This window comes from Aquarana catesbeiana, linkage group LG02 (genome assembly GCF_042186555.1).
Source record: "Aquarana catesbeiana isolate 2022-GZ linkage group LG02, ASM4218655v1, whole genome shotgun sequence".
NCBI lineage: Eukaryota > Metazoa > Chordata > Amphibia > Anura > Ranidae > Aquarana > Aquarana catesbeiana.
Genome location: NC_133325.1, coordinates 656,299,627 through 656,313,288, shown reverse-complemented (window position 1 = coordinate 656,313,288; position 13,662 = coordinate 656,299,627). Strand labels below are relative to the sequence as shown.

The 13,662-nt window shown below is 38.7% G+C and overlaps 1 protein-coding gene across 7 annotated transcripts in view; it reads right to left on the bottom strand.

Annotated features, from left to right (window-relative positions):
* The window catches only part of ELN (elastin), a 124,741-nt gene that overhangs the window by 29,083 nt on the left and 81,996 nt on the right, over window positions 1–13,662 (bottom strand). For all 7 annotated transcript variants that reach the window (XM_073616560.1, XM_073616565.1, XM_073616561.1 and 4 more), the window contains 7 exons: window positions 12,224–12,280; window positions 9,179–9,337; window positions 9,031–9,078; window positions 6,114–6,326; window positions 3,854–3,883; window positions 3,575–3,607; window positions 801–827 (listed from right to left, as the gene is read on the bottom strand). In XM_073616560.1, the coding sequence (XP_073472661.1) occupies window positions 801–827; window positions 3,575–3,607; window positions 3,854–3,883; window positions 6,114–6,326; window positions 9,031–9,078; window positions 9,179–9,337; window positions 12,224–12,280 (567 nt within the window). The remainder of the gene's footprint in view (window positions 1–800; window positions 828–3,574; window positions 3,608–3,853; window positions 3,884–6,113; window positions 6,327–9,030; window positions 9,079–9,178; window positions 9,338–12,223; window positions 12,281–13,662) is intronic.

The window sequence follows — 13,662 nt, the reverse complement described above, 5'->3', positions numbered from 1 at the left end:
GATAAACCCTGATTGGTAAGGGGAAATTAATTGTGCATGTGTTTTTAATGTTTATTCTTTGTTAGAAAAGAAGAGTCAGCCTGTAACAAGCATATTCATATAGACAGACTTCTGTTATAGGCTGCTGCTCTAGGAAATATCTGGGTGATAGCAGGGGCTGGCATTATTCATGCCAGTAAATTGACTGGCTAAAATAATTAGGTGCATTAACTGAGAATGATGAAAAGTTTCTAATTGCAGACAGCAACCTGTTTGGTGGTAATACATTTATTAAGCTTCTTTTTGGTATTTTAGTTACATTCTGACATGGATGAGGCATACAGTAATTCAATTCAAACTCATTTATTGATATCAGATGTAAGAATTGACTCAAACTTGCACTCATCGGTTACTTTCAGACATTATATACAGTTTTCATTTCAGAAACCTTGATAGATGATACCCCATGATATAATGAAGAATGCTTTTGTGTGGGTGAACAGTGATATCAGAGATTGACAAAGATAAACCTTTCTTTTACATCTGTAAAATCTCACTGTATTCTAAAAATCTTACACATTCAGACTCCACCGCCAAACTGCAAGGTAATCAATGTCTAATTTGACTAAATTGGAGAAGAATCCTACCAATCAGGATCCTCATATTAGTATTGTGTATGTAATGACGTCATCGCTTAAAATAACAAATACCAACACAGAGTGATAGACAAAATTTTCCTCTATGAGATTGCTGCTGATATTGTACAATGTATATGGCTGATTTGATTTCACAATCAGCAGAGCACATAGCGTAATACCTACCGCCAATGGGAAGACCACCAGCTCCAACTGGAAGACAGAAACAAGTAAAAAAAGGATGACATTACAAAGAAAATCTGTTTGTGTACACAGAGTAAAGTATGCATGGTGAAACTGGGAATTTAGCTGTGGTACAGGAGATCAATAGCAAATATAATGTATAATTATATAGCTTAAAGACAAGTTCTGCCCCCCCCAGCAAAAAATTAAACATACTGTAGCTGCTGACTTTTAATATTAGGACACCTACCTGTCCTGGAATACAGCGAGGTCAGCACCCCAGTCGATGTTTACATCGGCTCTAGGGTGCTGCAGCCATCATTCGTAGTAAGAGAACCCAGCAGTGGAGCCTTTTGGCTTCACAGCTGGTTCCCTACTGCACATGCACGAAGTACGCTGCACTTTCTGAATGGTCCAGCGGCGGAGGAAGGAGGAGGGGGGGGCTAAACTTCTGAGTGATCTCACCGCAGTGAGATCTCTCTGAAGTGTGGATGGGTACCTGTCAAAAACAGGAAGCTGATAAGCGGAGCTTCCACTTTTGGGTGGAACTCCACTTTAAGCTGATGTCCAACAGGTGATTCTGCTGCTTCAGGCAAATTTCCAGCAGGAGGCTGCCTGTCTGTCCCTATAGTATAACAACAGCAAGGTATATGGCGCAATCTCTAGTAAATGAGTGCATAAAACTCCCATGTAAAAAACACTTGTAATATGTGTCATATTTTAGTTCATAAAAGTTCATAAAACTACAAAAGTCCATAAATCCACAAGAAGGAATGGTGTATCAAGAGAGCACTAGGTGGGCAGCTCCTCCCAGAGACAGAAAAGATCTCTATAAGACAGGGTGACCCGGCTCGCACTGTCAGACACCACCAGTGGCGGCTGACTACCGAACTGGAACCTGGGCGACCCCTCAGTTGATACTACTAGATATGCACATTGTTATGGAACACATGTGAGTGTTTATTTAACTGCTCCATTAAAGTTCTAATAAATATTGCACTTAGAGGCACTCCCCTGAAGGCCTCTTGAGCCCCCTAGGGAAAGAGAGCCTTGACTGATGGGGGCATGGCTAGGTGTGTGACAAGGGGAACGATTGGTTGGGACATTGGGATGGGATGGGCCTGAGCTCAGGAAATCGTGTGCCCCAGGGAATTCTGGGTCTTTCGGAAGAGTCGTTGGAAGAGCTGCCCACCCTCCTGCCCCTTTTTTTCCTATGTTTGGTATGTCACAACTTGCTGCGGTTTTCTTGACCTTGCCAGCAGTTAAAGTTGCTGTAATGGGCTATGCCCTTGATGGAAAATTGGAAATAGGCTGTCTGTCCAGCACTTATGGTAAGGACAGGCCCCACTTCCATCTTTTAGTTAAGTGCTCACAGTATGACTGTGACTGGTACTGGTTAAATAAGTTCACATGTTATGTGTTAGAATTTAATAAAGCTGTGGCCTTGCCCTTTCCAACCTAATGGTTGTAAGTGTCTTATTTAATGGAGTGAAGGGCAAGGGTGGTGGGGATTTGATCCCTTGGTGTTAGGTTAAGTGGGACCTAAGCCCATTGTGCCTCAGCAGTCGTGTGTTTTTTCTGTCCCTATAGTATAGATCACCCTGCAGCCAGATGCAGCAAGATATGGCTCTGTTGCTGACTTGAATGCTGCTGAATTTGTTTGATATGAGAAATGGCATCTCACTGCCTCAGTTACAGAGGGAATGATTCCATGGGGACAAACAGACAGCCTGCTGACCAATTTTGACAAATTGTCAGCAGTAGGATCACTTCTGACATCAGCCTTTTACCAGCCAGTCATTTACTGGAAGGTTTGGTGTACTTAAACTCAATCTTCCACCTCTCTAAACCCCTTATGTAGCTGAGAACAGAGATTATGTTATCACGTATACAAAAAGCAAAAAAAAGGGTTAAAATGTATTTTTTATATCTATACACAAATGTTTTGCTTGTCATTTCTATTTTAAACTAAATGGGTTGTTTTACAAGGTGAGGGTTCACATACAATTCAATCTTCAAACTAAAGTTTATTTTCTTTACTTGAGCAGAACTCTAGATGAGGTGCTCATTATCGTAGTCAAATAGAGTCTTTTTGTCACATAGGGGTTGATTTATTAATACTGGAAAGTGTCAAATCTGGTGCAGCTCTGCATAGAAACCAATCAGCTTCCATTTTTTTTGTCAAAGCTTAAGTGAACAAGCTGAAGTTAGAAGCTGATTGGCTACCATGTACAGTTGCACTAAATTTTGCACACTCAGTTTTAACAAACTCACCCCATAGGGACATTTTCCCACTTGGGCCTGGTTCTTTAACCATATTTGTAGCAGATAGAAGGATCAAAGTATTGTCAGGCTAGTATTAAAGAAAGCCTCAACATTCTGGAGACTTGGTCAATGATGGTTGAATATCACTCTACCCATCATAATCAAGGAGAAATTGACTCATTTATGACCATTCACAGGAATTTCTGACATCAGGAAGAAAGGATTTAAAACAAGCAATTACCTATATATGCTATTACCTATGCAATAAAAAAGATGAAGAGCACAGTGACCCACAAATGGGGGAGCAAGCTCCAATACCTCCCTATATCATTTAATAAATACAGATTGAAAAAAAATTCACAAGGGTTTTCAAGTACCGTACATGTCATTTTTAATTGTGACATGTCTCCAGTTACAAGTATCTTATGTTTGTAATATTAACACGACTTAAATATATGTAGTTACACAATAAACTATAGGTAAAATGTTTGGAAACATAGGGGTAAACTTACCTCCACCTGGAAGCCCACCAACGCCTATTCCAACTGCAGAAGACAAGAGATCAAAATGAAACTCCAGTTTGGTTCCATGAACATTTCTTAAAGAATAAAATATAGCTGTCCTAGAGACCATTCTTTCTGGTTACATTTCTGCAATGCATTTCTTAAAATTTTTTCCCTAGAATCTTGATTTTACTCATCAAATACATGTTTCAGTTATTTTTATGTACATATATACCTGGATTCAGATTTCGAATATGCATAACTACCATTTCTATAATTGCAACTCACCTCCAGTTTTAGGTGGTTTAGCACCAATACCTGTATAACAAAATATACAACAAAGGTTTAGCATTTCAAGCAAAACAAAAGCAACAATTGTAGGAGAAATCTTTAACAATCAGCGCTTACATAAAAAATATGGCTTAAGCGGTAAAATTACTATGTCCAATTATTTTAATTTGTTTAAATGTTGACCAGTTTGTGGAAAAATAATTAAAATGTAATCAAAATTCCTAAGCAGGATATTACAGTCAGAAAGAAATATGATGATCATTATTTCAGTTCAGCAAATTGCTCTTAGTATACGCAATGGTTCTCAACTCCCGTCCTCAGGGCCCACTAACAGGCCAGGTTTGCAGGATAACTGAAATACATCACAGGTGATATCATTTGCTGCTCAGTGATTGCAGTATTCTAGTCTGCATCTCCCCAAGGTAATACATAAAACCTGGCCTGTTAGAGGGTCCTGAGGACAGGAGTTAAGAACCACCGCCTTAAACTATATAGAATAATCATCATATGAATTTAATACATGACAGTATACAGGGTGTTCCTTAGCCTGGGTTCACACTATTGTGCTGCAGCAATGTACATTGTCATCTCTTTCTGAAGTGCCCAAACCAATGATTTCCAAGGAGTGTGAGGTGGAATTGTGGCACTGAACATCATACACATGTGTCTGGGCTCCCGGACACATGACAAGCCATTACATTGCTGCAGCAAAGTAAGTTTTGACCAGAAAGGCAACAAAAATGCAAGGTCCTGAAATACTGATTGTTATGAAAAATTCCACGATTATGCTAAGCAATATTGTCTTTAGGAACAAAACTTTTCGGCACAAGTTAGATTGTTCAAGATTTTTTAACGTGTATGCTAAATCTGTGACACAAATGCCAGAAGCAGCTTCCTTAATGACATAGAGGAATAAAGACTATTGACATAGTAATAGAGACTAGTGGTGGCTGGTGCTCAAAATTTTTTTTTTGGGGTGGGGGGCGCAAACAAACTGAAAAAAAAACATCAATTGCAGCCACTGTGCCCATCAAACGCAGCTGCAGTACCCATCAAACGCAGCCACTGTGCCCATCAAACGCAGCCACTGTACCCATAAATTGCCGCCACTGTGCCATCAAATGCAGCTACTGTACTCATCAATTGCTGCTAGTGTGACCATCAATTGCTGTCACTGTGCCCATGAATTGCCGCTACTGTGCCCCGTCAAGTGCTGCCAGTGTGCCCCATCAATTGCTGCCAGTGTGCCCATCAATTGCTGCTACTGTGCCCCATCAATTGCTGCCAGTGTGCCCATCAATTGCCGCTACTGTGCCCCATCAAATGCTGCCAGTTTGCATCGCCCGGGACTTGGGACTTACCTGTCTCACAGCGGGTTACGGTGGCGTCCTCCACGTCCACGCTCCTTGATGTTGCCGGTCCTCTCTTTCAGGCGTCCAATCACAGTGCCTGTTGTTTCAACCAATCAGGTGACAGTTAACCAGACCCGAGCACCTGATTGGCTGAGAGGCGAGTCAGTGTTAGGAAAGTGATTTATTCGCTTTCCTAACACAACACTGAGTAAACAGCGAACGCACAGCATTGCGCCCGCTGTTTACCATTTTGGAAGCCTATTAGAGCCCATGGCTCTAATCAGGATGCCTGTTAGAGCCCATGGCTCTAATCAGGCGCTTAAAAAAAACCCCACTGCTGTAATTCAGGTGCCCTGCACCCGACAAGGGGCCAGACACCTGAATAGGGGGCGTTAGCGGCGACCATAGATAGATTCATGCAGTGCATGAATCTATCTATCTATGGCGAGAGAGAGGTGACAGGAGAGAGGGGGCAGCACTCCTGCGCCCCTTATGGACGCACCACCATGAGACTATTCATTTAGTAAAGTGAAATGTTCAGGGACCCCAATAAATAGGATGAAACTGTGTTAACTTCAATCAACCAATCAGGTGTTTTAGAATTTTTTCCCATTTTTCTCATGCATGATTGAACACTGATTCGTGTTATATATTATTATTCCCTTTTAAAGTAGATATTTACTTTGCTTAGTTAACAGGCTCTACTCCTTTAGTAAATCAACCCCAGTAAGCCGAGAGGGGCCAGCAGGTAAGGTAAGAGTATTATATTTGTCACACCTTAAAATGTATCACCTGAGACAGGTTAGATAGTTAGAGTGGCATTTTTATGTAAAAGTCTATATTTGCTTTCTGTACAAACTGACAAAGCAAGGAAAAAAGACTAGTATTACTATTTAATTACTTACCGGCTCCAGGATAACCACCAACTCCAGGGATGCCACCAACTCCAGGGATGCCACCAACTCCAGGAATGCCACCAACTCCAGGAACGCCACCAACTCCAGGAATGCCTCCGACTCCAGGAATGCCTCCAACTCCAGGAACACCACCAACTCCAGGAATGCCACCAACACCTGGTACACCACCAACACCTGGTACACCACCAACACCAGGAACACCTATGGAAACATACAGCATTATGCATGATCACTGTATAAAAAAAAATCCAGAAAAAAATAAAAAATATGGTTTAGGTAGATTTGCAAGGAACACGTATTATGGAAAAATTGCTGTATATAATTTCTGTTGTAAATTCTTTGTTTTTGTTTTACTGAGACATGGTTTCCATATAATTCTCTAACCATTGTAATTTACATTACTATTTGTTTCTAATTGTGTGTCTACTGAAGTCCACTCAAGGCTTTTTTTAAGTTTTAAAGGTGCTCAGTGACTTGGACAACTGAGCTTTGTAGTTACAGTTTAAAGTGGAACTCAACTCAAAAAGTGAAGCACTGCTGATTCCCCCACTCCTACAATCCGAGTAGAGAATCCACGGTAAGTACCTGATTTTTAAAAGCCAGCAGCTACGTATAGTATTTGTAGCTGCTGACTTTTCATTTTTAAAACTCTTAGTAAAATTCTTCTTTAAAATATAACCAAAATAAACCAAAGAACGCACATGTAATCTATCCCAACTTACAATTCCTTATAGACCAGCATTCTTTCTTCTTTTAGGGCTTAGTACTTTTTTTGCAAGTACAGAAAAATACCTATTGATCCTGTACTTGTAATTTCCAGAGTTCTGAACTGAAATCAGAATTCTCAGCTACCTTCTGTGAACTACACAGCAATGCCCCTTTATGCAATAGACAGGGAGAGGTGTTTTTAGTCTAAATTGGGAGAGCAGTTTGTCATCCTAGAACTGTAAGTGTGTTTTTGGCAGAATCAGATGGTAAAAAAAAGTAAAAAAACACATGTAAAATAGAAACTAATGCAGCCACCACTGGTAAGCAGCAATATATGATTTCTTTTTTTTTTTTTTTTTACGTTAGGTTATTCATTTATTGTCCTTTGTTTCTGGGATTTAGTGAGACCAATCTGCATTACATGTTTTTCTCCCATAGATGTCACTCTGATCCATAGATTTTAGAAAGTCTGTAAACTTTTTTTTTTTTTTTAGTTTTAACTAGAAGTAAACATTGAATGGCACTAAAGTGGAAAAGTCAATGTTGATAATGGAAATATGATAGCTAGGGGTAATCAGCTAAATCTGTATTTTATACATGAGCCATACTTTTATATAACAAAAGGAGGAGAGAAAGGGGTCTCCACAGTACTGTACAAGCAAATGAATCTCATTTTCATGTTCTGTTCTGCATGAAACTGAAAAAAGTAGATCCTTTTTTTTTTTTTTTTTTAGGCACGGTCCATGTATTGCTTTATTGTATGGTATGGTTATGTGTTTATGAGTTTCCTTCACACTCCCTCCTACTCTTATAAAAAGTACAATAAAACCGCAAAGGATGGATAAAACTTCTCACTAAGCTAGGGTAATTTATGCAAAGCTCAGTCATAAATGTATCAAAATATATTTAAATTTTCTGCTTGTGCAGTAAAAAAGAGCTCATAGAATGAGATATTAAAATGCAATTTATCCAGATAAAAATATAAATACATTAAAAATACTATTATTATCATCACTAATTTTTAAAAAATGTCCCATAAACTACAGTGTAGCTTTTCAGAATTAGAAATACATACAATGGTGGGTAATAGAGAAAATATAACTTTAGAACATGTTTACCATTTATATTATACATATACTGTATATTGATATATCTATACACAAACAATAGTAAACAAAGTCATCAAGCTATAATAGGAGAGAATAATAGAAGTTTACAGTCTAGATCAGCCATTCTCAACCTTTTAAACATGGAGGGATCCTTAAAAAAAACTTTCCAGGCTCAGGTAACCCCTACTGATAATTACTATATCTATACCTCATTGTACATTACTGTGCTGATCACTGGGAAGAATGGCCCTTTCTTTTTTTGGTCATTGGAACGATTCCCCCCACCCCCTCACAGATTGCTAAAAAGATCATTGTTAGTGGTGTATTATTATTATTAGAGACAAAATGTGCGCTTTGCTCAAGGAAACCCTAACAACCTCTGGTGGAACCCTGGGGTTCCATGGGACGCTGGTTGAGAAAGGCTGGTCTAGATATTGTAATGAATGAACAATGTTAAAATTGACCACAATAGAATTAAAGAAAATAATGAAAATAAATGTAAATTGACAAAGCTATTTTGGCTACATTTTTCCTGTAGGTCACAGGAGTGCAGTTCGTTCTGCACTCCTTTGACCCATTTTCAGCTGACAGAGGGCTACAGTCTGCTGTCAGCTAATGTCACTCAGCCGGTCCAAAAAGATCCTGACCATATGGTCTTAAACCACCCAGATACCTGGACTGGCACCTGGCTCAGCCTCTCAGCGATCTGCTGAGAGGCTGATCCAGCCACTTCTGCCCCTCCACAGCCCAGTGCTCCAGTGAGCGCTGGAGGAGCAAAGTAGAGAGTGTTCCCAGCGGTGTTTGATCACTCAGATCTCACTGCAGAGGCGCCAGGGGACAGATTCAACATCAGATCATCGCTGCATCCACCTAGGTGAGTATAAATTTTTTTTTGAACCATGCTTCTCTTTTAAAATAAAGATCTGTAAAGTATGTTTTTGAATATACGTATGGCCACATGATACAGTGGCCAACTTGGATTCCAAGAACAAATGGCTCTTTTAGCAGAATTAAAGACTAGTCAGACACTGGTGAAATACCAACTTCAACAGCCATGCCATTTGTAGAACATAGTACTAGTGGCTTACCATATTTAGGAGGTTTGCCACCAGGCTGAACTCCATATTGGGGTATTCCTGTAAAAAAAAAAAAAAAAAAAAAATATATAATCACTTTTCTAAAAAACAAACATTTCAGTTTTTAAAAATTGCATGTATAGTTTTAATTAAGCCTTACCAGCTCCCGGCTGTGCTCCACCCCCAGGCAAAACACCCCCAGCTCCAGGATAAAGGCCAGGCACGACTCCAGGAACAGCTCCACCTCCAGGGCCTAAACCTGGCACAGCACCAGGGATGCCACCAACTCCAGGTCCAACACCAGGTATACCTCCAGCTACTGTATGAGATGACATGATCAAGAAGACATGTTCACGATATATTTAAAACAAGCGTTGGTGCACTGTATACAGTTAACATGTTTAGGCAAAGAAGATAAATAATAGCAGAACAAAAGTGAAAATTATATTTTCTAATATGAAACATGTCTGTTTTTTAGACCTTTTAAAGCAAGAGCCAAATTACTGGACCAGCACTTTCCCTTTTATAGCTTTAGAAATTCAATGAAAACCATGTAACCAAGCAAAGCAAACAGCCAGATGTGCTAAAAGCTGGTCGTATTAGTTTTTATGTCTGCCTAAATAAACAAACTAGATCATAACTGATATGTTATTTTCTAAGCTTGGTTTGTGCTACATTTAAGAGTACTTCCATATTTTTGTTATTTTGCCTGCAAGATATTATTACATAGTTCTTAAAAAATCCATAAACAGGATTATATTATCTGTACATCAGAGATGTTGTGTATTAGCTGTGATTGTTCAAAGAGTTAGCTGCCTGGTGTTAATTTGCACATGTGGTACAAAAACAGCCCCGTCCTTCAAAGGATTTGGATAATGGTGCTATTATACATGACCTTGATACAAAACAGTACAGGTAAGGCTACGGTGACAGAGCTGTAAAACACCTGTTTATTTTCAAGTAAACATTCACTAACAGGGGCTCACTGGAGGAAAAGACTTGCTGATGGTGCCCAAAGCAACCAATCGCATTTAAATACTGTTTTCTAGATCAGGCTGGCCAGGGATTTCAAATGTGTTTGGTTGCTATAATAAACACCCCTTTATTCTGTTTCCACCAGTTTTATAAAATATGCCTGTAACCTTTACGTCATAAAGTTGACTTGCCATAGATGACCCAGTTTTCTTTTTTTTTTTTTTTGATTAAGTACAGAGGCCTTTGCAGTCTCAGAATTGTATAACTGCAATGTAGATAATCAGCATGATGTTCTTTGATGATGAATTAAATATGGATGTAGATATTATATCTTTTGTAGACACAAGGACATACAAAAAAAAGCCATATACAAATGAAGTAGTGTACTTTAGGTAGTGTTTGCATCAAGCCTATCTAAACCAGAAGTCTATTGCACAACTTAAACTTGTGGCAAGTGGAAGTGCAAGTAGCAAGTGGAAGATCTTCAACAGACCAGTGGCTTAAAAGGGCTTGGTAAAGGCACTGCCTACAGTACGTAAGTTGTATTATTTTACATATCCATTTTCTAATGCTAAGTTTTATGCCCTTGGTCTTTCCATTTTTAACATTTTAGTTATCTGTCTCCCACATAAACCTGCAAGATATCTGCTGCTCTCCAATACATTTGTAATTATTTGGAAATTATCTAACACTTTTAGTTCAGGGTTAAGTTCCTATTGTCACCGGTGTCCTCACTGGCAATACTTCTCAGTGCTTCCTGTCCCACTAACACAACAAGAAGTATGGTAATCTCATGAGCAAGGACACAAGCAGCAACAAAATCTGACACAGGTTCCAACCCTTTCCCACTTTACTTATAAAAGTTCTTTTACTCCTGCCTGTCTTTGTTGGTGACATTCTCATTTCCTGTCCTAGTGACACAATAGGAAGAGAAAGAATCTCCAAAACCAACTTGACAGGGGTTCTAAACTTGCCTCACTTATTATTGTTATTCCAATCTGTGCTCAGATTGAAGTTATTCTATCAATTTCCTGTCCTGGAGACATAATAAAAAGAAAAGGAAAATCTCCAAAATTAGGGACTAGAAGCAACAACAACTTGACAGAGGTTCTAAACCTGCCTCACTCTTGTTATACACATAATTTTATTCCTATCTGTGTTCAAATTGAAGCCCTTATTCTCATTTCCTCTCCTGGATTTGGAAGAGAAGGGTAGAAAGAGCAATAAAAACCCAAGAGAAGTTCTACCTGTTCCCCAATCCCCAAAAAATTATATAAACACTTTGAATGAAAATCTGATTTAAAATACGTTTTCTTTAGATAAAATCTTAATATAAGGAAGTCAGTAAGAGACCCTAAAAACCAGTGATAATGACTTTTGCTTCCATGGCTCAAGCTGAACTCCAGGCAAACAGCTAAATCCACAGATGATATGCGTAGATAGCATATATTAGAGTTTGGACTGTTTTACCTGCTAAAGGATTTATATTTCTGTCCATCCATTCCTAAGATTTATATATCCCCATCGCTCAGCACAGCTAGGTGAAAGAAACCACTTACAGTTGAAGTGGAAGTAAACTAAACTCCTCTTACCATCATTGGCATTTTCACTCAGTCTTCCTCAGCATTCAGGATCTTCAGCCATCTTGATTGACCAGAGCACATGAGTATGGGAGTTTATTTATTCCTGCACTGTGGTGTTCTGATAATATCCACTGAGCTGTGCATGCACGGCTCATTGTACATTTTTAAAGAAGATTGCAAACAGGCAGGTAAGTTTGTTTACTTGCATAGTATGTCTCTTGTAGAATAAAATGTCTTTCTGTTCATAATTTTCTTTTTACAGTTTAATTTTTTTTATTGAGTATGATGGTGTCCTCTTCCCAATCCTAGCCTTCTGACTGGACAGTGAAAGAAGAGATACAGACTGATGAGGTCATCCTCTGCTCACTCTACTGTCTCCTTCTATAAGCATATTCTTTGTCAACACATTTGCATGCAGCGCACCTAAATAGGTTCCAGTCTTGCCTCTCCCATCCTGAATGTTGCTGTATAGGGGACTGCGAAAGGGCTATTAACAAGTCTAATTTATTTACTTCCAGTACTTGCACGAAAAATACATTTAATGATTTTGTGTCTTTTACATTTGCCTGGAATCCAGTTTTAAGTATAACCTATTGCAGGTAAAGTTGATTATAGAAATAAAAACATTAGAAAATGGAGGGACTCACCACCATATCTTCCAGCCTTAGCTGCAGCTTTGGCGGCTGCTGCCTGAGCGCCTACTCCTGAGCACAGGAAAGACAGAGAGGGAAATGATTAGTCCTGGCAAGGCTCTACAGCCATCAGAACAACACCTGTTTCTTATTACGTCACTTTGCACATTAACAGCGGGATCCTGCCATAACAGGATAAAGCTGAGCAAAGGAAATTAATTCACATTAAAAAGAACACATTTGGGATCATGCAGGTCACCAAAATGTATGTAAGCCAAGATGGACACAGAATTATAGAAGTTATAGCCTGTCTACAAATACACCATGCTTGACTTATTCTGCTGTTCCCTGCAGCCCCTTCCTTCTCTGATGTATGTACTTTCTTAACCTAGCTGATCAGCATAAGGCCCATGCAATATTCAAAACAGATGCTATATGTTTACTTTATTTGCATGCATAAAGAAAACCTGTTAGTGAGCCTCTCAAAATGATATAAATGACTGCGAATTAACTTGGGAGTACTTACTATGGTTACTAGAGTTTAAACAAAAACAGAACGCTGTCAGGAAATACACTGTACTTTGTTACAATCAGATCGTTCCTGGTATGTCACATATTGTATATACGTTTTATATATATATATATATATATATATATATATATATATATATATATATATATATATATATATATTTTTTTAGTTCTCAAATATGACATAGCCTAGTACGTTAGCTATGAGCTGCCTGTGTGGGCACAGTCTAGTTTTAGGTACCCATTTCAGAATTTCCATCCCTTAACTATATTTAAAAGCTATAAATAATGACTACATTATGAGCTAAAGCTAGTAACACCCCACTATTATGAGCTGAGATGCATGCTCCCTTCCCTCCCACCCTCATGTCTTCCTCTCGCTATCTTTACTGCTTTGTTAAAGCCTCCTTGCTGCCATGTAAGTTGATACCGTATATAATAAAAACACTATAAAAAGGAAAAAGTACACTGGTGGTCAGGGAGGATTTACACACCCTAAGACATTGTACTTGATAGGAATTGCAGTGAAAAGGTTTTGAAGCGTGAGCATATTCTGTTTTTTTGACTGGAGACGCCAAACTAAAACCTTGTACAAGGAACCATACATCAATTTGTATCCTTTTATTAGGTCTTTAGTATCCCCTGTTGTATCACTGCATTCTAGTAACCCCAAAATGCTGTTCCTTTTATTGCATTTACCCTGTAAATGCACATGTACATGTATATTTCTAAATCTGCAATGTAGTCTGACCTCACGACATAGAAAATAAACAGCTCTGTGATCAATAAGTATATACTGGTTGGGGACTGTATGTTATTCTTTTATATAAAATGAATTACTTGAAAATACAGGTAATCTCACTGCCTTTAAGCTTCTACTGATCCAGAAATCATCTTGGGTATCCTGCTATTCAGCTGTGGAA